Source organism: Pipistrellus kuhlii, unplaced genomic scaffold, assembly GCF_014108245.1.
Source record: "Pipistrellus kuhlii isolate mPipKuh1 unplaced genomic scaffold, mPipKuh1.p scaffold_m20_p_9, whole genome shotgun sequence".
Lineage (NCBI taxonomy): Eukaryota > Metazoa > Chordata > Mammalia > Chiroptera > Vespertilionidae > Pipistrellus > Pipistrellus kuhlii.
The window spans coordinates 57,307,063-57,333,297 of NW_023425595.1; the positions used below are offsets into that span (position 1 = coordinate 57,307,063).

At 39.2% G+C, this 26,235-nt stretch overlaps 1 protein-coding gene across 3 annotated transcripts in view; it reads left to right on the forward strand.

The window, feature by feature from the left end:
* GRIA4 (glutamate ionotropic receptor AMPA type subunit 4) overlaps positions 1 to 26,235 on the forward strand; it is a 388,414-nt gene that overhangs the window by 103,153 nt on the left and 259,026 nt on the right. For all 3 annotated transcript variants that reach the window (XM_036426588.2, XM_036426593.2, XM_036426594.2), the window contains exon 4: positions 19,012 to 19,251. In XM_036426588.2, coding sequence (XP_036282481.1) covers positions 19,012 to 19,251 — 240 coding nt within the window. The remainder of the gene's footprint in view (positions 1 to 19,011; positions 19,252 to 26,235) is intronic.

Sequence of the window (26,235 nt, forward strand, 5' to 3'; positions counted from 1 at the left end):
GCATTCCACCAACCAGCTAGCAAAGGAGAGTGGGAGAACGTTCTTTCAGAGGACAGGAACCAGAGCTGGTGTCAACAACACATACAGCTGGCTCACTGTTGTAGAGTAACCAGAGTCTCAGGAAATAATTGTAATCAATGATATCTTCACTATCACACTATTGGATGAAACACTTTAGATAAGGTATTGTGGGTATATAAATATACAGAATATATAAATATACAGAAATACAGTACCTACAAATATACAGAATATATAAATAGAGAAACACACAAGAAACAGAAGTGAGAAGTCCATATATGTAATGCATTATGAAACTGAAGTTCATTTGCAAAAAAAAAAGACATTATTGACTCCCGCATAATGTGAAATTGATGTATTCATTGTATGTTTAAGGGTTTCTTGCTCTCATTTCTTGGTTTCCAATAACTTCTTTTCCTATACTGCTTGATGCCCTTACCTCTACTCCAGCAGCTTTTGATATTAATGACACCCCTTTGCATTTTCTTTTTCTGTTGAATGAAATGATATCACATTGTATTTGTTTTTTCATCTTATTCTCATACCTTCTCTGCCAAGGCCACTCTGCTAGTCTCACTCTATGTTTTCCCTAAATGTTTGTTTCTGCACTTCTAAGCTTACTTTTTATAAATCTAAAATGTCTACACCTAGCTATAGAGGTATATACCAGAATGTTTAATTGGCATTTTTTTTCTCCAAGCATTTTTAACTCAATAAAACTGGGCCCTCTAACCCTCGTATGCTTATTTCACCTTAGCAAATGGTGAACACACCAGTGAGCATTTAACCAGTTGCTTTAGTGAGCACTAAGATGTGAGTTTTGCTTAATGCTAATGTGTAATTAATCACCAAAACCTATTAATTTACTTGTCAAATATTCCTTGAGTCCATGCGTTTCTCATCTTCACAGGCCCTGAATTATAAGCTATCAATAGTTTTTGCTGGTCGACTGCAATATTGGATGTCAAGTTTTCAGGATCCATTACTACTCTTGTTTAATTAGTTTTTCACGCAGCAGCCAGCATTATAAAAACACAAATCAGATTACTTTACTCTCCTGCTTCAGAATAGAAGAATGGCTTCCCATTGTTCTTAGGATAAAAGCCAAAAATCTACACAGTTCTTTTTTTCTTTTTTTTTGTAATCATTTTTTAAATTTTTCAATTACAGTTGACATAAAATATTATGTTAGTTTCAAGTATACAACCCAGTAATTAGACATTCTATAACGTAGTGATCATCTAGATTAAGCTTGATATTATGATATCATCTGATATCATACAAAATTATTAGGATATCATTGACTGATCCTTATGCTGTACTTTGCAGCCTCATGACTATTCTATAACAACCAATTTGTACTTTTTTTAAAAAATATATATTTTATTGATTTTCTTACAGAGAGGAAGGGAGAGAGATAGAGAGCTAGAAACATTGATGAGAGCGAAACATCAACTAGCTGCCTCTTGCACACCCACTACCGGGGATGTGCCCGCAACCAATCCAACATGCCCTTGGCTGGAATCGAACCCGGGACCTTTCAGTCCGCAGACCGACGCTCTTCTGCTAAGCCAAACCGGTTTCGGCCAATTTGTACTTCTTAATCTCTTCACCTTTTTTAACTATCCCCCAACCCTTGTCTCATCTGGCAACCATTAAAATGTTCTCTGTGTCTTTGATTTTGTGTTTGTTCTCCTTGTTCATTCATTGTGTTTTCTTACTTCAGTTTTTGATAAGTATTTATAGCCATTTTATTGTTAATATTTTTGTCCTTTTTTCCTTCTTCTTCAAGAATACCCTTTAACAATTCATATGAGACTGGTTTGGTGATGGTGAACCACTTTAGCTTTTCTTTGTTTGGGAAGTTCTTTATATGTCCTTTGATTATAAATGATAGATTTTCTTGATTGCTTGATAGATCCTTGGTTTTCATCACTTTGAATATTTCTTGCCAATCCCTCTGGCCTACATAGTTTCTGTTGAGAAATCATTTGATGATCAAGGAGTTTCCTTGTGTGTAACTAACTGCTTTTCTCTTGCTGCTTTTAAGATTCTATCTTTGTCTTTAACCTTTTGCTTTTTAATTATGTGTCTTGTGGGCCTCTTTGGGATCATTTTGTTTGAGAATCTTTGTGCTTCCTGGACTTGTATGCCTATTTCCTTCACTAGGTTAGGAAACTTTGCTGTCATTTTTCACATAGCTTTTCAATTTTATGCTTTCAGAATATATATATTCTGTTTTGACTGGGTATTTTTGTTTCCTAATATTCCAAATCACTGATTTATTTTCCAGCTTCATCTATTCTACCACTGGCTCTGTAAATTATACTTCATTTCATTTAGCATATCCTTCATTTCTGACTGGTTCTTTTAATGGTTTCCATTCTTTTTAATGCTATTTAAGTTTGTCTACCATATTCTTCCCTTAAATTCATTGAGCATTCTTATAACCAGTGTTTTGAGCTCCACACCTAATAGATTATCTCCACTTTGTTAAGTTCTTTTCTAAAGTTTTTGTTTTTGTTTTTGTTTAAAGACATATTAAGCAGGGTTCTGCTAGTGCCATGCCAGGGCCACTTAATGAAAATTATTGGCAAACCAGAGCCAGACGTGTTTAAGAGATTTTAGAAGAGTCTGAAACATGTGAAAAGAGAGGTAATTTGTATGGAAAATTCACTAGAAAGGCTTGGCTCTCATGGAATCACGAGGGTGGGGCAAACAATGAGAGCGATGTTAAGAAGACACAGATATGGTGCCTGCCTGCCTGCTCTGTGGGGGAAGGGCTTAAAAAGGAGCAATGGCCTCTGCCAGCACTCTGTCTGGATGAAAGCTGCTCCTCCACTCTCACCCTGATGCCAGACAAGTCTGTTCCTCTCTGTATGTTCCAGGCACCTTTTGAGCTGCTGCTCCAGCACTAGAACTCAGAGCAAGTGAATCTGAGTAAGTTCATGAATGGATCCTTTATAGGAGGAACTTCATGAAGTTCCAGAAGCCTTCTGTCTCACTCAGCCACAGTCCCCACTGGCTTTTACACCAGAAGTTATGAGGACTTCTCTTCCTGGTACTCAAACCCTGGGCGTGAGGGCTTGGTGTTGGTTTGTGTCCCCTCATTCCTCAGAGGGGACCTCAGAAGCCAATATATTGCCTCTCCCTAATTTTTATTCTGCACGCCTGGGAGTCCAGCCCATCCTATATCTCTGTCCTTTCTACTGTCTCAATGTGGCTTCTTCCTATTCTTAGTTAGGAATTCTGTTCAGCTGGATTTCAGGTGGTCTGGATGATAGCCATTCTGTAGCTTAGTTGTAATCTTGTGAAAGGTTCCAAGTACCTGTGTCATCACCTTGACCAGAAGCCTTGTCCACACTGCTCTTTACCCTGTTCTCCAAGACATGGATTTGTACTTCTTCAGCCTTATCTTCTCCCTCTCCAGGCACCAATCAAAACAGTATTTCTTCAATTTTTTATAACTCTTCATAATTTTCAATTGTTATATCTGAAATAGTATTTCTCCACTTTGTGACTAACATACTCTTAGTTAACACTCAGAATAAATATGTATGTTTACAGCATCTTCACTTCTCTCTCTTCTTTTATAAGCACTTATTCCACTTGTTGCTTTTTTCCCCAATATAACAGTAAGAATCACATATGAATTTTTAATTGTGTGTCTCCCAGTATCTAGAATATTGACCTAACTCAGAGTAGCTGCTCAATGTTGTTTGAATGTCCCAATGAAATTAAATAGTTTTGCTTATTATCAAATTCATGAATATATTAACTTATTTACTTATTTTTATTGTCTCTGTCTCTAAAAGGGTACCTTAACATAATATGCAAATCAGAAATTATATGGTGGATTGATATATAGCTATCTTAAACACAAAATATTATTTAAAATAATTAGCTTTTAGGTAAAATCCCTAGAAACTTTATCCCATGGCATCTGTGGCATTAATATAAAAAGAGTAAAAGAGAGAAAGAGCAGAGAGAGAGAGAGAGGAGAGAGAGTGATCAAGTGTAAAAATAAAAATCTGCCTAAAGACTCTACTTAGTGGAGCATGGCTTAAAGGTCTGTCTGCCTATAGGTGAATAGAAGAAATAAGCAACTCATTTGTCTTCATCAGAAGTAGAAAAAAGAACAGTTTAGATAGCATACTGATTCAATATGAGTAATTAAAATGTGCTTAGACCACCCTGGCTGATGTGGCTCAGTTGGTTGGAGTGTCCTATGTGTCATATACTAAAAGGTTGCCGGTTCAATTCTCTGTCAGGGCACATATAAAAGGCAAGTTATTGATGTTTCACTCTCACATTGATGTTTTCTCTCTCATCTCCCTTTCTCTCTTTAAAACCAGTAAATATATCCTCAGGTGATGATTTTTAAAAATGTGCTTAGATCCATAATGAAAATCTACAGAAGTATTAATATTTGTCATACTCTCTGAGCTCAACAATTTCATGAAATACAGTTTACATAATACCAGAACACAGAATAGTGTACACTTTTCTTGCTCACAGATCTCCTCCCTGCTCAGTAACAAGTAATATACTCTATAAGTTTTACATATCTGTCATTTTATAAGTTGGATGTTGCTGTTGTTCTCCTCATTTGAATGGGCTTTATAATCTCTAATTTAAGCTAAGGATGTAATTTCTCCGTGTCTAAAAGCTTTAAGCAAGTAACTCTGTTCCTTAGGGATTCGCTCTCCTCCTCTGTAAAGGATTTGGTCCATCTGGATGATCTCTAAGGTCTCTTTGAGGCGCACAACTTCATAATCCAGAAAAGATATCGTCTCCTTGGCGGTAAAAATATATCTACTTTTCAGTACTCAAATTAAAGAGGAGCAGGTTAAAATGAAGACTGGAAATTTAATTTGGCAATAAAGCATCAAACCTAAGTGAACAGATGGCAGCAATAGTTTCAGAAAATGCCCAGTTCTAAGCAATATGATGCCCCCAAATAAAATTTGTCCTCACCCACTTTAAAACAAATAATATTTTAATCGCTGCGGAGCATTTAAAAATGAGCAGAATATGCATAAATATTCATACTTAAAGATTATTTTGGCCAAAACCGGTTTGACTCAGCAGTAAAGCGTCGGTCTGCGGACTGAAAGGTCCCAGGTTCAATTCCGGCCAAAAGCACGTACATTGGTTGCGGGCACATCCCCGGTAGGGGGTGTGCAAGAGGCAGCTGGTCGATGTTTCTCTCTCATCGATGTTTTTAGCTCTCTGTCTCTCTCTCTTCCTCTCTGTAAGAAAATCAATAATATATATATTTTTTTAAAAACAGATTATTTTAAAAATTCAGGATTTCCACATATCACTCCCTGTTGGGAACAATCACCTAGAGATGCGAGTGGCTAGCCCCTTTTAGTTGGCATGTACTCTCAAGTTCCTTGCCCATATTGCAGTCTTTCCCTTGGCCTGTTTCACCCATTCACATACTCTGCCTGGCCCTTCTAGGATTGGATTTCACAGGTTTCCTTTAGAGGAAGTTAATGTCAGGTGAGTGGTTAGGAGGCTGCAGAGCCATATTGAAAGAAGACTCATTAATTCTAGACCATTCTTTTAAAAAATTGGATAGTTAGAAAACAATTATATTTGAAATGTTCAGATTATTTAGAAAAAGTGAGTCAATGTTACTATTTGATTTCTGAAATCTATTTCTTTCAAGCATGCCAAATAATTAAGTTGTTTAGGAAAATTTTAGAATTTCACATTATAATATATAGTACTAGAGGCCCCGTGCATAAAATTCCTGCACTGAGGGAATGGGGAGTGTTCCTCAGCCCAGCCTGTACCCTCTCCAATCTGGGATCGGGCCCAAACTGGCAGTCAGACATCTCTCTCACAATCCAGGACTGCTGGCTCCCAACTGCTTGCTAGTCTGCCTGCCTGATTGTCCCTAACTGCTTCTGCCTGCTAGCCTGATCACCACCTAACCACTCCACTGCCAGCCTGATTAGTACCTAACTGCTTCCCTGCTGGCCTTATTGCCCCCAACTGTCCTCCCCTGATGGCCCAGTCACCCCTAACTGCCCTCCCCTGCCAGCCTGGTTGCCCCTAACTTCCCTCCCCTGCCAGCCTGGTCACCCCTTACTGCCTTCCCTTGCCAGCCTGATTGCCCCAACTGTACTCCCCTGATGGCCTGGTCACCTCCAACTGCCCTCCCCTGCAGACCTGGTCACTTCCAACTGCCCTCCTCTGCAGGCCTGGTTGCTCCCAACTGTCCTCCCTTACTGGTCCAGTCACCCGTAATTGCCCTCCCCTGCTGGTCTAGTCAGCCCCAACTGCTTTCCCCTGCCAGGCTGGTTGCCCCCAAATGCCCTCCCCAGCAGGCCTGGTCGCCCCCACTTCCCTCCCTTACTGACCTGGTCACCCCCAAGTGCCCTCCCCTATTGGCCTGAACACCCCCATCTGACCTCCCCTGCCGGCCATCTTGTGGCAGCCATCTTGAGACCACATGGGGGCAGCTATCTTGTGCAAGGGTGTGATGATCAATTTGCATATTACCTCTTTATTATATAGGATAATACACATGTGTGTTAATGTCTTTAACATGTGACATAAATTACTTTATACATATATACAACGAAAATTTATCTTTTTTTTGGATAGAATGAATATATATAATTTTATTTTTTAAGTAAAAGATACACATAAATTTAAATTTTTTCAAAAGACTATATTCTAGTATAAAAATCTGATTTTTTTGGTCATTGATGGATTTTAACTATTCTACAAAAGTTATTAAAAATGCTATTTTAGTATAAAAGCAAGGAAATATATACTTCAAGTTTAATGCTTTTAAAGGATTATGATTATAGTGATTACTAGACCAAGGCATGTTCTATTATAATTTCTCAAAACTGAAAAGCATTTTCTATTTTCATCACACTCAGATGCACACACAGATGTAGTCAGAGCTAATTATTAATAGAATTCTTTGAAAAATGAATCATGGTTTAATATCATAGGGAAAGAAATAGCATTTTATTAGACATCATTCTGTTCTATAATATCCTAATAATTGAGAGGGGAAAAAAGTAAAAGGCTTCATAAATCAGAGTTTATTTAACTCAGAAAAGTCTGGTAATGATTCTGAGAATTCAAAAAGCTTAAAATTATAACTTTGACAAAATAACTAGAGTGGCTCATCACTTCTCTTTTGTATTTTCCATCCTAGTGTACAGTCCAGATGTTTGACAATTGTTCTTGAAATTTGAATATAGAGAAAATAATATAACACAGCCACACAATTAAACCAGCCATTTTATGATCTTTAGTAACATCTGGCTACTGGTTCTAATATTATAATTTAGAATGGAAAAAATCTTTTACTATCTGATTTTATATATGGAGAAACTATGCAAACGTTTAATATTCCCATCTAGTCATGGTTATCTGTAAATTCTCTATCAGGATTTTATGCACTGTGTTTTAGAGGACACAATTACACACACACACACACACACACACACACACACACTTGAAACACGAGATACTGCAGGCTTATTTGTCTGAGTTATATATGTATTTATCCTTTTGAAAGTGAGAGCTAAAACTTGGTTTGCTTTAAGAAGTGGCTTTTTAAACAAGAAACCCATATTTCATAATCCTGTGAGAACTATTCCTGTTTCCATGAAGTGTAAGTATTCTTACAGTGCCTCCTCCAGCAGCTGTAAAGGTGCAATAGCCAATATCCCTTCAACGGAGCAGGATGGAGAAGTCCTCAGCCAGGGACTGTCTTTTCAAGTGGTGGCCTAGAATGAGAATGACCTTTAGAATCAGATTGGGTAGAAAATTGCTCTTTCCCCACTTAAATGTATCAACTTGTAAAGGTTATATACCTTCACCAAATTTCATTTTTCTCTTAAAGCAACAGAAAAAGGAGAATAATGCCTACCTTGTAAGGATGTTTGAACAAGATAAAGGAAACAAAAGGACTGTTAGAGAGCCTGACACATAGTAGGTATTTAGTAGTGGTTGTTTTCTTCCCTTTCCCTTCCCTAGAGTCAGGCCATCATGATGGCTCCCTCGTTCTGGCTCCTGGCTCTAATATTGTATTTTAGAATGGAAAACATATTTTAGTATCTCTTTTTATATATGGAGAAACTATGCAAATGTTTAATATTTCCATTTGTTTAATATTCACAATAATATGTATTATTTCCCAGATTCACTGTAAATGCTTTATCAGGATTTTGTGCAGTGTGCTTTAGAGGACACAATTACACACACACACACACACACACACTTGAAACACTGGACACTGCAATCTTTTTTTAATTTTATTTTTTTAATATATTTTATTGATTTTGTATAGAGAGGAAGGGAGAGAGTTAGAAACATTGATGAGAGAGAGTCATCAATCAGCTGCCTATTGCACACCCCCTACTGGGGATGTGCCCGCAACCAAGGTACATGCCCTTGACTGAAATCGAACCCGGGACCTTCAGTCCCCAAGCCAATACTCTATCCATTGAGCCAAATCGGTTTCGGCTGGACACTGCAATCTTATTCATCTGGATTATATGTGTGTTTATCCTTATACTTGTCTGAGTTATATGTGAATAACACTTCCGTTTTTCAGGAAGCCTCACTGGAGCATGTGTATCCCTAGCCTATAGCACTGAGCAGACTATCCCATTAAAACTGTGTACATTGTGAGTTCCAAATAAGTTGCACATAAATTAGCTTTGATAAAATTGTATCATATTAAATATAATGAGGCATTATCATATTTTGTAAAAAAACAATTTTACATGTTAGATTTGCTTCAAATGGCTGCAACGTTTTATTCGAAAGGTTAGGCCAAATAACCTCACGCATTTCAAATACCTTTCATGCATAACATCCTCTTTGCCTCCATTCATTCAGTTATTCATTTAAAAAATATTTGTTGAGTCTTGGCCAGGTAGCTCAGTTGGTTAGTGCGTCCTCCTAATTCGCCAAGGTTTGGAGTTCAATCTCCAGTCAGGGCACCTATAAGAAGCAATCATTGAATGCAAAAATCAATCTCTCTCTCTCTCTCTCTCTCTCTCTCTCTCTCTCTCTCTCTTTCTCTCTCTCTCTCTCTATCTCTCTCTCTCCAATCAATATGTAAAAATTTTTTAAAATACGTATTGACTATCAACGCTGTGCCAAGCATTATGCTGGACGCTGGAAAAAAATTGATGATGAAAGCAGGCCGAGTCCTTGCTGTCACAGACATGCCTGGTAGTACAGACAGACATTAAACAAATGTCACAAATTCTGCATCCAAAATAAATGATGACACTTCAGTTACTCAGGAAGCCTAATATTCATGAGCACAGTTGTTTTAAAACCCTCTCAGATAGCTGCCAAATATTATTCCATTCCATTTTTAATTGATGTTATCCACTTTCATGATGTATTTAAATGCTTTTCAGAAAGACAGCTGTGTCTACTTTGATGAAGAAAAGCTTTCAACAGATTTAGACCCTTGAAAATGTGTTTCTCTGACATAAAAAGAATCCTGCTGCAATTATGCGATGCAGTTATATAGTAGATAAAATATAGATGATGAGTTGAATGTTTCCATTAAGGCGCCACAAAGATAAAAGTACATTCCAGCCCTTGGATGCTAAACAGTAATTCCCTTGGTGCCTCTCCCTCTGCACTGCCTTCATGATTGGCACTGACAGGTTAAGAACCGAACACTCGTCTGTAATGATATAGGTGCTTTTTAGAATTGGTTTCTTCTCCTCTCACCTTTCTTCCTTCTAAGGCTCGCTTGTTGGAGTCCTTATGTTTACAGATCAGCATTCTTTATAAAAGAATGATCTGACCTTTGCAGCCCCCACACCCTGCCAGGGAAGCCAACTTGACGGGGAAAGGCATTTTGCTTATTGTGCTGGGTATGGAAATAGCCCCTGCTTGTGCCTTTCTCAGCCTTGGAAGCAAAATGAGCCATGTGTTTCCATTATGGCAGCCTGCCTCCGGAAAGAAATGTGAAAACAAGCCTGTGTATTTTTACTGAGCTCTCAATTAGTTTAATTGAGAATTGCAATGAGCTCTCGAGCTGAGATTTCATAAAATGGAAGCGAAGCGTGTGCGGGACTGTGCAGGCGCAGCCCGCGGTGATAGCTCACTTGGTCTGCGCTGCATTGTCCAGAGCTTCCTTAGAGAAGACATCTGAGGAAGCAAGAGGACTTATGTGTGACATAATGAAGGTGAAATGTTTGTATGTAATTCGCATTTCAATTTGTCATTTATGGTGTTTAGCTCCAGTGACTTTATGTACTGTAGCTAACCACCCTCTAGAAGTCTAAAAAGATTAACTTTTACATATTAATAACCTAGGATAATACCGTAAGAGCATAAATCAATGCATTCTGGACTCAGCATGATCTATCCACCATCTGATTGAGCCTTTTCAAATCTAAATATGAGGATCTTATCATTTTAACATCAAACAATCAGAGAAAGAAGGAAGATGACAAACTAATACTTACTGACTTTGTAAAGATTTCCAATAAGTTGCTAGAGTATTCAGGGGGAAAAAAAAGTTATTTTAAAATCCAGAGGAGTGAGAAGATTTCTTTTAGAAGAAATATATATGGCAAGATTCTGAAAATAAACAGGGAGAAATTAGGTAAATACAGGACAAGGGGTTGTGCAGTGGGATGCTGTGCAGTGTGAGGCTGTGCAGTGAGCAGTTGTGCAGTGTGAGGCTGTGTAGTTGGAGGCTGTGCAGTGGGAGGCTGTGCAGTGGGAGGCTGTGCAGTGGGAGGCTGTGTGGTGAGAGGCTGTGAGTGGGAGGCTGTGCAGTGGGAGCTGTGCAGTGGGAGGCTGTGTGGTAAGAGGCTGTGTGGTGAGAGGCTGTGCAGAGGGAGGCTGTGCAGTGGGAGGCTGTGCAGTGGGAGGCTGGCAGAGGAAGGCTGTGCGGTGGGAGGCTGTGCGGTGGGAGGTTGTGTGGTGAGAGGCTGTGAGTGGGAGGCTGTGCGGTGGGAGGCTGGCAGAGGGAGGCTGTGCAGTGGGAGGCTGTGCAGTGGGAGGCTGTGCGGTGAGAGGCTGTGCTGTGGGAGGCTGTGCAGAGGGAGGCTGTGCAGAGGGAGGCTGTGCAGTGGGAGGCTGTGCGGTGGGAGGCTGTGCGGTGAGAGGCTGTGCGGTGAGAGGCTGTGCTGTGGGAGGCTGGCAGAGGGAGGCTGTGCAGTGAGAGGCTGTGCGGTGAGAGGCTGTGCGGTGAGAGGCTGTGCTGTGGGAGGCTGTGCAGAGGGAGGCTGTGCAGTGGGAGGCTGTGCAGTGGGAGGCTGTGTGGTGAGAGGCTGTGCAGAGGGAGGCTGTGCAGTGGGAGGCTGTGTGGTGAGAGGCTGTGCAGAGGGAGGCTGTGCAGTGGGAGGCTGTGCAGTGGGAGGCTGTGCAGTGGGAGGCTGTGTGGTGGGAGGCTGTGCAGTGAGAGGATGTGAGTGGGAGGTTGTGCAGTGGGAGGTTGTGTGGTGAGAGGCTGTGCAGTGGGATGCTGTGTGGTGGGAGGCTATGCAGTGAGAGGTTGTGCAGTGGGAGGCTGTGCAGTGGGAGGCTGTGCAGTGAGAGGCTGTGCAGAGGGAGGCTGTGCAGTGAGAGGCTGTGCAGAGGGAGGCTGGCAGAGGGAGGCTGGGCAAAGGCTGAAAGACCAAATTAGTATTTCACATGTAGTTGCAAGCTCTATGCTGCTGGATAAACTCATAACTTAATCATATTCTGTGAAAATTAAATGTATAAAAATGACAATATAACTTCACCCTGATAATAACAGAAATTATATGTTTTGTCACTTCTAAAGAAGACAGTTTTCTCATTACCTGAATTTTAAATTGTTAAAACATTAATAGTTATTATTATATTTTATTTCCTTATAAGGCATTATTAAATTTATATGTACTGATAGCTGTCAGTTTTCAGAAACTAGGCTTTAACTAAAAGCTAAGGGTTTGTTTGTGTATGGCCGAAAGGGGAGGGAGAATACATAGAGACCAAAAGGAATTGCTTAGACTCTAAGTAGAAATGGAAACCTTTAGCGGCTGGAGTAAACTCAGACCCCAAAAGTAGAATTTTGCAGCTTTCAGCCAGCCATTCCACTCTCTCCCAGTCTCTTCTTATTTCTTTTATAAGAAACTATGATTTCATTCACTGACTGAATGCTAATTGAGCATTTTTCTTATGCCAATTTTAGAGCCTGAGAATACATCAGTGAACAAGATTAGGTACCAATAAAATGTGTTTTTTTATTATTGCTGTAATATTAAGTTGGGAGGGGATCGGAGAAGTTGGGGCATGTTAAGAGGCTGAGGGAAGGTAGCCAGCAGAGAGGGAGAGAGGGCATACTAACCCAGAAGGCCCCTCAGACAGAGATAATGAATGGGGTCGAGGACAGATATAAGGGTGGCCTTGAGTAAAATGTGCAGATAGATGTGTGGAGGGTAGCTCATGCCGTAATCGTCCACTGTCTTGTGACTTTCTGTACAAACATATACACTCTGCATTTTCCAGGAGCCTACCACACACACACACTCACACATACTTACACACCACACACACACAGACGCACATGCACACTGCACACGCAAGCACGCACGCACATCCCACATACAAACTCATTGTGGTGCTTGGCAGAGTTCATGCAAAACCCCTTTGGAGAAATATTTCTCTAAAACAGGTTTCTCGAAATTCTCACAGGTAGACTTTGCTCACAATTGTGCTCACAATTCAAAATTATAAAACAAATACATTGATAATCCACCTTGAGCAAGAATTGTAACATATACAAAGAAGTGTGACTAGTAGATTACCAAAGATTTCAGAAAATGAAAATATCCAAGAAAGACTAGGATATTTTAAAATTGCTAAACCCATACGAACTACAATATTGGGCAATACTAGCATGGAGGGCAATTTCTGCAGTTATAATGCTTACATGGCCTTGTGTTATTCCGATGGAGTGTGGAGACATTTATTTAAATTTAGGATATTGTGACTAAGATGGGGGGCTAGGAGATGCACCCTTATGTCCTTCCACAGTGAACACCAACTAGACAGCTATTCATACACAAAACAGCTGTGGGAGAGCTCGGGGGTTCACTAACAAAATTTCAGGAGCACATAGAGAAAAAACAACTGAGAATACCATACAAAGGGGTGGGAGGGAAAGTTCCATTTTGCCTGCATTATCCGAGATATCCAGGCCAGCGCTGTTCAGTGCCAAGAGGGGATCCTTAGCTCAACACGTCTTGGAAAAGGAGAGCAGGTGAGTGGCCAGCTTCCTCAGCCTTTTGGGGAACCACTCAAAGGACCTACTTCAGTTTCTCCCCACCCAGAGACCAGCAAGGCTGAGACATCTAGAGACCGCTAGGCAGAAGTAAGAAGGGAAGGGTCTACAGCAGTGGTCTACAGCATGGGGCACACTCCCCACAGAGGAGCGATTTGATTTTTAAGGAGGGCAATTTGAGAATGAGTGTATTTCTTGCATTTCTTATGGCTCTAGGGGCCTCAGATACAGTATCTAAATATATATTGTGACATATTTATGCATTTTGGTTCTCTATTATATGCTTTGAAACTTTGCTATTTTTTTCATATCACTTCATACTATTATTATTTTCTTAACAACTTGTTGGCAGCCATAAGCTCAGAAGTCACATATAAGCACTTCTGTCACACTTTAACAGCTGAGACAATCCTCAATACTTCAACTGTCCTTTCATGCTTTTATTTTCCTCTTTCATGGATGCCATGTTCTTTGGAAGCTTGTTGAGACCAAGTTAATGGCTTTTTAAGCTTCCTCCTTGTGACTAGAAGTTCACTTTTTGAATAATAGGAATTATATGTCATGCATGCTTACCATGTGTAGGCACACCTCTAAGTACTGGCTACAAAGATCATACTGGTTATTTATTGCTATTAGAGGCCCAGTGCATGAATTTGTGCACGGGTGGGGTTTGGCTCGCCTACCCCAATGGGGGGGGGGAGGGGGAAGGGTTGGGGAGGAGCTAGCCAGAGGGAGGAGCCAGGGGCAGTTGTCTTGCCAGCCCTGCCCCCTTGTTGAACTCCCAGTTGAGGGGGCAATTTGCATATTAGCCTTTTATTTTATAGGAATAAGTTCATTTGACTGTCAACCTGGAACTTAGCTGATGCTGAAGGATAAGAATATTGGTTCCTTTTTAGTGAGGCCTCTTCACATCACATGGTCTTCCTCACAGCATGATAGCTGGGTAAAAAAATCTGGAGAGAGAGAGAGAGAGAGAGAGAGAGAGAGAGAGAGAGAGAGAGAGGAGAGGCAGCCATAAGCTCAGAAGTCACATATAAGCACTTCTGTCACACTTTAACAGCTGAGGCAATCACTCGAGCCAGCCTGAGTTCATATTGAAAGATCAGACTCCAGCTCTGAATAGGAAAGTATTGAAGTTCTGGAACAGTGTGAGAGAGAGACTACAGCTATACTATTATGGAAAATTCACAGTGGCACGGAAGTGATGAACTTAGATGCATAGGTCTGAGTTCAGAGAAAGATTGGAAGGAAATAGTACAACTTGGTGAATCATGATTACAGAGGTGGTAATTAAAGCCCCAGGGTTGGCCATTTTCAGTGGAATTGCATTGAAAGTAAAGAGTGGAGTTTTAAGGCTTACCATCTTTAAAGGAGTAGGGGGAAAGAACTATTCAAAGACACTAAGAAATATTTAGAGAGAGTGAACGCAGGCTAGAGCATGGTGATAAGAAAGCAAGGGAAGGAAACATCTGGGAGAATGTCCAAAATGACAAAGACAGCAGAAGATTCCAGCAAGATAAGAGCTAAAATGTAAGATTTATGTTGTATTGGTCATGAGCAAAATGGATGAGCGTGGTTTTGGTGGCTGGAAAGTAGAGCAGCCAGATGAATGTGAAACAGTGTAAGTAAAAGACTCCTTTACTGACTAGAAAGGGGTAAAAAGGCATAGGAAGCATAGGGCCAAGAAAGTTCTATGGCCGAAACTGGTTTAGCTCAGCGGTAGAGCATCGGTCTGCAGACTGAAGGGTCCCAGGTTCGATTCCGGTCAAGGGCATGTACGTTGGTTGCGGGCACATCCCAGGTAGGGGGTGTGCAAGAGGCAGCTGGTCGATGTTTCTCTCTCATCGACGTTTCTAGCTCTGTATCTCTCCCCCTTCCTCTCTGTAAAAAAATCAATAAAATATTTTTTAAAAAAAGTTCTATGTTTCATAAAATAAGGAGTTCAGCTTGTTTGATAGCATTCTGGGAATGCATTTAGAGAAGAAGGAAGATGAAGATATAGGAGAAAGGAAAAGGCACAGGGTGAAGCAGTGGCCTGCATATTTAGTACAGTTTCAAAATTACTTTATTAAAGGCAAAATAACAGATGGCTATGAAAAGGAGAAGAGATACATATTTATGATGATGCTCATGAATGAAGGTAGATAGAAGATGTTTAAATATCAAAAACATTAAGTTTGTTCAGTATCAAGCACAATAAATTAAAATAAGTTAAATAGTATAGCAAGCACCAAAGTAGTGGAAAGTCATAATGAAATCTGAAAACAATATAGTAGGAACAAACAGTAGAGGGATTTTGTGCAGAATATATTGTTTCTGACCTTTTTTCTGAAGTGTAATATTTTTTGCACATAAAATTTTATATTGGCTCAGTATTTGAAATACATAAAATCAGCAGGGCTATTGTGTTTCGGAGAGAGGTGTACTGAGGAAGGGGTCTGGGCTTGCCCATCCATGCCTTTCTCACCAGCAGTTCTCATGCAAAGCTATGCAAGTCCCCTTAGAGAATTTGTGGAGTTCCTAAAAACTTACTGTTTGGAAACCTAAATTTGTAAAAGGTAAGTCCCAAAACAGAAGGGATTATGTAACTGCTCATTATATGCATGGATAACTTTAAGTACATAACTTGTAAATCCTGCATGTTTACATTTTCTTGAAAATGTAATAAAATCTGTGTGTAGTTTTAGCACCAAATCGAAAGTCAGCATCTTAGATATGACTTTTAAATCTATTTAACTTTATTTTTTTTCTGTACAATAAGATAAAAATTAATTGAAGTAGATTATTTGCAATGTAAAGATTGAAACTGGACCCTCAATTTCTATGAAAATTAAGAGAACAAAAAAAAAAATATGACAACACAAAGGAGTATCTCCAGGTTATGCAAAATGTGCAGCACTTACAGAAATACATCCCAAGTCTTGATGAAACATTCACAAGGTTAAGATCTGATCCAGCAGCTTGATTAATCAGGTCACTTAAGTTATAAAAGTAAATTCAGATGAAACCCAAAATGTGGCATAATAATGTTTTCTGTATTTTGCAAGAAAATGACAGTCAGTCATTCTGCCAAAACTAACATTCCAGGTTGGTCAATCTATTCAAGTGATCAAATCCTAGATCCTGGGTGAGCATAGAACATATTAGGTATCTCTCCATGCACATCATCTAAAGAAGACCAACAGCATTCATTTGCTGTAATTGTTACCTTCTTATGTTATAACTAGAGCCCCAATGCACGAAATTCATGCAAGAGTAGGCCTTCCTGCCCTAGGCTGTCAGCACCAGCTTCCCTCTGGTACCCAGGACCAGCACCCATGACCCTGGCTGGCTTCCCTCCAGCCTTGGCTTCATCAGGAATGACATCCAGAATACGTCCAATCTAATTAGCATATTACCCTTTTATTATTATAGACTAGAGACCCAGTGCACAAAATTTGTGCATAGGGGGTGTGTCCCTCAGCCCAGCCTGCACCCTTTACAATCCCTCTCAAAATCCAGGACTGCTGGCTCCCAACCGCTCTCCTGCCAGCCTGCCTGCCTGATGGCCTCTAACTGCTTCTGCCTGCCAGCCTGATCACCCCCTAACCACTCCCCTGCCAGCTTGATTAACTCCTAACTGCTCCCCTGTCAGCCTGATTGACTGTATCTGCCCTCCCCTGCTAGCCTTGTCACCCCTGCAGGCGTGGTCATCCCCAACTTCCCTCCCCTGCTGGCCTGATAATTCCTAACTACCCTACCTTGCCAGCCTGATTGCCCCTAACTGCCTTCCCCTGCTAGCTTGGTTACCCCCAACTGCCTTTTCCTGCAGGTTCAATCACCCCTAGCAGCCCTCTCCTGCTTGCCTGGTCACCCCTAACTGCTCTCCCCTGCTGGCCTGCTTGTCCCTAACTGCCATCCCTGCAGGCCTGTACCCCCCTTCCCCCAACTGTCCTTTCTGCAGGCCTGATTGCCCCCAACTGCCCTCCCTTGCAGATCTGGTCCCTCCCAACTGCTCTTCCCTGCTGGCCTGATCACCTACAACTTCCCGCCCCCGCCAACCATCTTATATCCACATGGGGGCAGCCATATTTGATCACATTGGGATGGCCATCTTGTGTGTTGAAATGATGATCAATTTGCATATTACTCTTTTATTAGATAGGATTACATTGCTTAAACCCTTTTCTCAATTTCAAAAGATACAATAAACAAGAACAAAAGAAACACCCCCATGTTTTATTAACTTAATTAATAATGCTTCATAATTTCCAAAAACCTAGATATTGTGGAATATAAATATAAATGTTAGTAGGAAAAAGAGCCTATTATTACTTTAACAAAGAAAAATCTAATTTCTTTGTATCACTATGAACTACTGCTAAAATAAGAGTATCCATACTCTGGATTTCTTAATGAGCTAAGCAATTACAGTCAGTAACCAAAATCAAGAAACAGAAAAATTTTATAAAACTAACATCTTCTTAAACTAGCTGTAAACCAAGGAGAAACAGGACCTTTAGCCATGTGATAAATTAAAGAATTTGAAGTTCAAAAAGTCTCAATTTATTTATAAACTAGAAGCCCTATGCACAAAATTTGTGCAAGGGCCTTGGCACAGCCCCCACCACCCATTGCTACCACCAGGCCAGATGGCCTCTGCTGCCTCTGCTGTGGCCCTCGTCTGCTGCAGCTTTGTCTAGAAGGAAGGATGTTTAGAAGGATGTCAGTCTAATTAGCATATTATGCTTCTATTATTATAGGTGGGAAAAGAGTATCCTTATGTAGTTTTGTATTCTTTATAATGTAAACTAGAAAAAGTCACCCAAATTTGAACTAGAAATTAATCATGTCGAAAGAGTGATCAAAATATGATGGGGCAAGAATCTCGAGGACAATTTTCTTCTCTTTATAAATTTTTCCTATTCGGGGGATGGAAAGATAGGCAGGGTGAGCCTGGGCACCTGCTTGCCTTGGGTTCTCTTCTTTCCGGAGAACTTGGTTCTTCTGGGTGTGGAATTTCTGTCTTTGCATGTGGCTTACCTACAGGCTGCACAAGTTGCCACAATTCTGCTAAGCATCTTACATATCCTAATAGTGACTTTCCAAACTGCATTTTTTTTTCAAACAAGATTCAAGAAAACTCTAAGGCTGCGATAAGAAATGTCACTGCAAAAAAAAAAAATAAATAAATAATAATAATAATAATAATAAAAGTAATAATTTCGGCCTTGTAACAAATGCAGTCCAAACTAGAAAAGATAAGCATATGGCTTACAATGGATGGCACTCTGGTTATTTAAATGTTCCTCTAAATATACTTAAACATTTTCAAAGTATGATATTATATTTTTTTCACATGTAAAAAAAAAACATATGGAGAAAAATTTAGATTTTTTTTTCACACTTAGAGTCTCTCACTTAGGATGTGCCACCTTATCATGGAATGCCATATATTATGTCATTTTAGTTAAACTTCCCTTTAATTTAAATCAGCTTCTTGAGAAAGGAAGCATATGGCCCTAAGTTATCTCACTCAAGGCAGGGCTTTGACTACAAGTTCAAGAATTCAATAATTGATTGTACAATTGATGGCACACTTCACTTTTAACCTTTTCTTGTATTCCTGAGACACCAGTGATTCAGAGATTTCTTTTTCATTTCCTAGACTGTAGATGTGCACGTTAACAATTTTAGAATGTACTGATGGTTTGTATTCCTTTTTTCTTTTGTTTCAGTCTGTTCCCAGTATTCTAGAGGAGTGTTCGCCATTTTTGGACTCTATGATAAGAGGTCAGTACATACCTTGACCTCCTTCTGCAGCGCCTTACACATCTCCCTCATCACACCGAGCTTCCCTACCGAGGGGGAGAGCCAGTTTGTGTTGCAGCTGAGGCCTTCCTTGCGAGGAGCACTCTTAAGTCTGCTGGATCACTACGAATGGAACTGTTTTGTCTTCCTGTACGACACAGACAGGGGTAAGTCGCAATTCCATATGTCCATGTGTAAAACTCTAATTTCAACCCGAAATGACCTGTATATGCGTGTGATTTTGCAAAATATTTTAATCCCTAATGTGGCTGAAATTAGAAAATGGTCATTGTGTACTGTCACTATTTTTACCTTGCCTCTGGGGGAAATTTTCTAATTCAATAAGCTTTACATTCACAAGGTTACTCATGAGCAAACCATGCTTAGTTACATAGTTGGAATTAAGAGAAATTATTGTTTTTAACAATTCTGAGGTCTTATTTAAGGTTACCATGAAATAAATAAGTCCTCTATCTCAAATGCAAATAATGTGATATTTTGGGACATCTTAAAATAGTATCATACTGAGCCATGGCTTTGAGTTTGAAATATGAGACTTTACATGAGGAATGGGGGGATCATGACAATGACAGTGGATCTGGTAGTAAGGCTCTGCTTGCCGATAGCTTCCACTTTGCCTTTAGCTCCCAGGCTATAGCGATTAGTAAATGGTATTATATGTGTAGGAGGAAAAAGGTGGATAACTACCATTAAATTATTCACACTCCAAACATGTTTGTACAAAGTATTTTGATTTGTTTTTAGCTAGAGACATAACTTAAGGAGTTCCTGTTCCTGTTTTTTTTCAACTTTGTTTTTTATTTAGTGACTAGAATCATAGCAACATGTTGTATTTCAAAATAAACCTCAGGGGACTACCTGTGGAGTCTTGTCATTGGTCCTTTTTCCTTAAAGTGTAAAGTTTGTGAGAAGATAAGAAGTGAGAATAAAAGTTGAAACAGGCAATGTTTTAAGAACATCCTTGAATAGAATTCCATCTGTGAAATGAGTAAAACAATAGACATAAAGGCCATAAACAAGCTAGGTAAACCTCTTGAAGATAGAATTACCTTCAAAGGTTTAAATCATAATTTTCTACTTCAGATGTGAAAACTCAGTAAAGGAATTTTACTCAGTAAAGACAAGCTCAGAAAAGTTACACCATCAGTATATTTGCTGCATGGGTAGAGCATGCTCTAATTCACAATTGGAAATATGGGAATCCACCTACATTTTATGACATCATTTTCCAATAACTAACCATCCAAAGCAACCAGAATTTCTTTCAGTAGGTGAATGGCTAATTAAACTTGGGTATGTTCAGACAATGGATTATTATTCAGAGCTAACAAATAATGAGCTACCAAGCAATAAAAGGGCATGGAGGAACCTTAAACGCATGGTATTCAGCAAAAGAAATCAATGAGAAAAGGCTACAAACTATGATTCCTACTATACACCATTCTAAGAAAGGCAAAGTTATGGAGATAGTAACAGCCGGTGGTTTCCAGGGTTAAGAGGAAGCAGGGGTGAATAGGAGAGCACAGGGGTTTTTAGGGCTGTGAAACTGCTGTCTGTGATACTGTAATGGTGGACACATGTCGTTATACATTAGTCCAAAAGCACAGAATGTACAACAGCAGGAGTGAACCCTGATGTAAGAGGGACTTTGTGTGATTATGATGTGTTGATGTCAGTTTATCAATTATAAAATATGAGTGTCAAATGCAAAAAAAAAATACACTTCAATAAAATAAATTTAAAATGTTTTTAAAAATTGAATCCTAATGTCAAGAAATAGGTACTAGGACGTGGATGGGCTGTTCCTTCCTGTGGTTCGTTAGGACACAGCTCAGTTCCTCACGTTGGGCTCAAGTTCCTTTATTTCATAGCACCTTGCTCTCCTAGGCCTCATAGGAACACTAGTGACCCGTGTCTCCCTTTTTTTTCCTCTGCCCGTGTAGACCAATCTGTAACCAGCAGAGGGTGTAGGCATCTGTGCATCAGATGCCCCACCAGACAGGGATGAAAAGTGATGCATTGCTTTTGCACCAGTTTATACTTTCCAGGACCCTCACTCCTGCATCGCAAGTGAGGTGCTCAGCCTCCAGCCACCTCGCATTACCTCTCCCCTGTGGTATCGCTCTTGTACAGGCAGATGTACATATTGGTTAGTTCAAGACTCTTTCTCTTGGTAAAATGTCATTCTTCCAAGGCTTAAGACCATCAATGCAAAGCACTATTTCTTCTTTTTTCATAAGTATATACATTTATTTATTTGTTTGTTTGTTTATCTGGCTAATTGAAATAAGCACTATTTCTTCTAATATGACATCTTGTAACCTTTAACCACATACTGGCTTGCTGCACAAGGGTACTTTTTCATTGTCATCTCCTTAGAGTTTGACTGTTTTACTCCAAACCGTCTAAATTCAGGTCACTCTAGAATTTCCTAGTTGTCTCCAATAGTTGCTTCAGGGGGATACCAAGTCTTTTGTATTACAGTAACCCAGCCCACATGTAAAAGGGACACCTCTATTTCAAGCGGTAATTGTCTGAATGCAAAATAATGTGTCAGGGAAAGGGCCGTATTTTGTTGCTTAGATGCTCGCTCTGCCCTCTTCCCGCCATGCTTCCCAGTATTCTGGGGCTTAATCGGGTACTTGCAAAGGGCAAGAGTAATTGTTCTCTTTGGAAATTGTTGTGCTCATTTTGTAAGTTCAGGATCTCAGCCCAATTTATTCCCACTTAGATGCTATGCTGAATTATGCATCACTATCACCAAGAGAGGTATGAGCCTCAGTTATGAGCAAATGATTAGCTTCTACCATAAACATAGTTCACTAAAAGCAATCCATATTTTCACATCATGAAGAAAAAAAAAGAATACACATCTATATTAACGATCAGAGCATTTTCTAATTAATGCACAAAACCAAGTGTAACAAAATAAGATAATACGGAATGTTTTGGTATTTTAATCCCCTACTGCTACTATAAGCTGCTTATCTAAACATTTTCCCCATTATAAGTTACCGCCTTAATTAGGATCCGAAATTTCTCCACAAACCTTTGTGAAATATGACATTCTGATGAATCATAAATCCTTACTTTGGAATTAGTTATTTCATTGACCCACTTGTTATTCCTGAAATCTTAATTAATGTAGTGATGTAAATGAACTCTTAATATACAAGAGCGTCACCGTCATAAATTAAAGTCGTGTTTTCATGCTGAATTACATTTAAAAAATAATGATATTTTATTTCCTATGTTATAAGTCCAGTGTTCTAGTCCTGGTCTGCTATTGCGGAGCTATGTTATCCTTCTTATATTTTTCTCCACATTGAAAGGAAGGAAAAAACGGAGGGAGGAAGGAAGGGAGGGAGGGAGGAAGGGAAGGTGAGAGCGGGGAAATAAAAGGAAGTGGGAAGAAAGGAAAAAAAAGGGGAGAATTTTTTTTAATTCCAATAATCAGAGTCATCCTTTTATTAAGATACTCTGGTAATTATACACCTAGCTAGCTCCCTTCCATCCTTGCCTATCAGGCAAATCAAGGTAAAGTGCCATACTAAGGAAAACAATCATGTTCTATTTTTTCAATATAGTTATTGATCTGCCTTGCCCATTGCTATTTCCATTTATCTCAATATTTTTAAGCATGTTTTATGATATATTTGTTACAGCAGATGCGGTCATACTTTTAAAGATGCTTAAAATATAGAATATGTGAAAACAATTTAAAATAATTGGCATGCTGATGAGAAAAGTTGAAAACTTGATTCAGGACAAAAGTTTGCAAATTACTGAAGGTTGAAAAGTAAAACTAAATTTAATCAATGGTTTTTATCTTACATTTTAGACTCTAAATAAATCCTACATTTTTTTAAATAAAAGTTAGAAGGGTGACCAGGAAAATCATCTGCTCTGCAGTAAAAATAAGTTACATGTATGCAGACAGCATTTGTCATAGGACTATCAGTAGACATGCTTCTGATTATGTCACATGTTTATGCGTACTATTCTGTGGAAGCTTTCTCTTGTCAGTAAAGAAATTCTAATATTTTGTGCCAATTATTTTTTTTAATTTAAGTTTATTGTTAAATGTATTACTTAAGTTTCCTTTTTCCCCTATTGACTTCTCCTCAGCCACCCACACCCCTATCACATTCTCTCACCCCCCTGCTGTCTGTGTCCCTTGGTTATGCTCATATGCATATATACAAGTCCTTTGGTTAATCTCTTACCCTCACTTTTCCCTCCCCAACCCCTGCTTCCCTCATAGGTTGGACAGTCTATGCGATGCTTCAGTGACTCAGGTTCTGTTTTTCTTCATCAGTTCATGTTGTTCATTATCTTCCACAAATGAGTGAGATCATGTGATATTCATCTTTCTCTGACTGGCTTATTTTGCTTAGCATAATGCTCTCCAGTTGCAACCATGCTGTTGCAAATGGTAAGAATTCCTTCTTTTTTTTTTTTTTTACCAAAGTGTAGTATTCCATTGTGTAGATGTACCACTATGTAATCCACTCATCTGCTGATGGGCACTTAGGCTGTTTCCAAATCTTAGCTATTGTAAATTGTGCTGCTATGAACATGGGGGTTCATATATCCTTTCTGACTGGTGCTTCTGATTTCTTGGGATATATTCCTAGAAGTGGTATTACTGGGTCAAATGGAAGTTCCATCTTTAGTTTTTTGAGGAAACTCCATACTGTCTTCCACAGTGGCTGCACCAGTCTGTATTCCCACTAGCAGTACATGAGGGTTCCTTTTTTCTGCATCCTTGCCAGCACTTGTCAATTGGTTGGGTTTTTGATGATAGCCATTCTGACAGGTGTGAGATAGTACCTCATTGTCATTTTTATTTGAATCTCTCAGATGATTAGTGACTTTGAGCATGTTTTCATATGTCTCTTGGCCTTCCTTAAGTCCTCTTTTGAAAAGTATCTATTTAGGTCTGTTGCCTATTTTTTATTTGGTTGTTTATCTTCATTTTGTTAAGTTTTATGAGTTCCCTGTAAATGTTAGAGATTAAACCCTTATCAGTGATAACATTGGCAAATATGTTCTCACATGCAGCGGGCTCTCTTGTTGATGGTTTCTTTGCTATACAGAAGCTTTTTATTTTGATGTAATCCCATTTGTTTATTTTCTCTTTAGTTTCCATTGCAAATAGAAACTAAAAACAAACTTTGATAAAATTCTGAGTTGATAAATATTGACTATAAAATGTTTGAAACATGGTTTATGCAACTGAAGAATTTAAGTTTTATTTCATGTTATTTGATTAACCTAAGTGGCCACATTTGCCCAATGTTTGCTGTATTTGGACAACACCAAATATCTAATGACTGAACTCATTGGAAATACTACCATATTTCACTTTGGGGGAATTTTCCAAATCTCTTCTTGACTCATATTTTGCTATATAAGAAAAGAACTTTGGGAATGCCTGTGTATAATCTTTTTTATAGTAATTTTTGTATTGCATTGTGTACATGTCTTTTATTCCCCAGAAAGATAAGTTCTTCTTCAGTAACTCCTTTTTCTTCTAACATTTATACCTAAGTATGGAATGAACTAATAAATTAACCAAGTGAAATTCTTGATAATAGGTATTAAACAATTTTAGTTCTTCAGTAACCCCTCATGGTACAATATTTTAATGGATCAAATTGTTTATAGAATAGTTAATATTTAAAATTCTCCTAAGAAGATGGTACTTTAATTGAATGCATTTTTATTATCATGGGAATATATGAAACAGGTTAAAAAAAATAGCATTCTTGTTTTAGACATAATTCAAGAAATTTTTAAATAATATTTTTGGTAACATAAAACCATGAATTTCTTTTTGAAATTTAATTAATGTGTTGTCATTATTTAGTGAAAAAGAGGTTATTTTCCCATTGAAATATATATTTTTAAAGAAATGTATTATTACCTGTGTCCATTGCCCAGATTTTTAACTATTTATGATATGTTTATGGCCATCCCTAACACCACAGGTAACAAGGTGAATTTATGATTAAGGAAGAGATGAGGAGATACAAACCTAACATTTCAAAAATTCTGATGACCACTGTCAGGTTTTCAAAACTGTTATGATTGCCAGCAATTTCAATCTCACATCCAGAATAACACATCCTATGTCTGACACTGACCTTGTTTTATATCATCCTGGTTCTCTTTAATGTTTAATGCTCAAGATGTTACTCAAATTAGTGCTTTCTAGGCTAGTGGTGTTATTTCATGGATTGCTAAATATCTCATATCCAATATCTTAGTAATATTATACATAATATTTGTTGTTTTATGAGAGATTCATTTGGCCAAGAATAGAGAAAAAAACTGCCAAACTGCCTTATTTGGCTTGTTTCCTTCTATCTGTTTTTGTTGTTGTTGTTGCTTCTCTCTCTCTCTCTCTCTCTCTCTCTCTCTCTCTCTCTCTCTCTCTATTTTGTTTTATTACTAGAGGTCTGGTGCACGAAATTTGTGCACTGAGGGGGGCCCTCAGCCCGGCCTGCACCCTCTCACAGTATGGGAGCCCTCAGGGAATGTCCCACTGATGGCTAGACCCCCCTGCCCCCGATGGGGAATGGGCCAAAGCCATCAGTTGAACATCCTTAGCATTGCTGCAGAGGCAGGAGAGGCTCTCACTACTGCTGCTGCACTCACCAGCCATGAGCCCAGCTTCTGGCTGAACAATGCTTCCCCTGCAGGAGCGCACTGACCACCAGGGGGCAGTTCCTGTGTTGAGCATCTGTCCTCTGGTGATCAGTGCATGTCATAGTGACAGGTTGTTTAGCTGTCGGGCCAAACCCGGCTCTCCTACATTCCCCATGGGGTCTCAGATTGCGAGATGGTGCAGGCCAGGCCTAGAGAACCTACTGGTGCACGAGGGATGCGGGAGATAGGCCAGCTGGGGAGGGATCGAGGGAAGGTTCTAGGACATTTCATTCTGTCCCAATCGGCTCACCCAAGCAGCAAGCTAACCTAACAGTCAGAGTGCCTGCTCCCTTGTGGTCAGTGCATGTCATAGCAAGCAGTTGAGCAGCCTTAGCATATCATTAGCATATTATGCTTTGATTGTTTGAATGGCTGATAAGACGACAGGACACTTAGCAAATTAGGCTTCTATTATA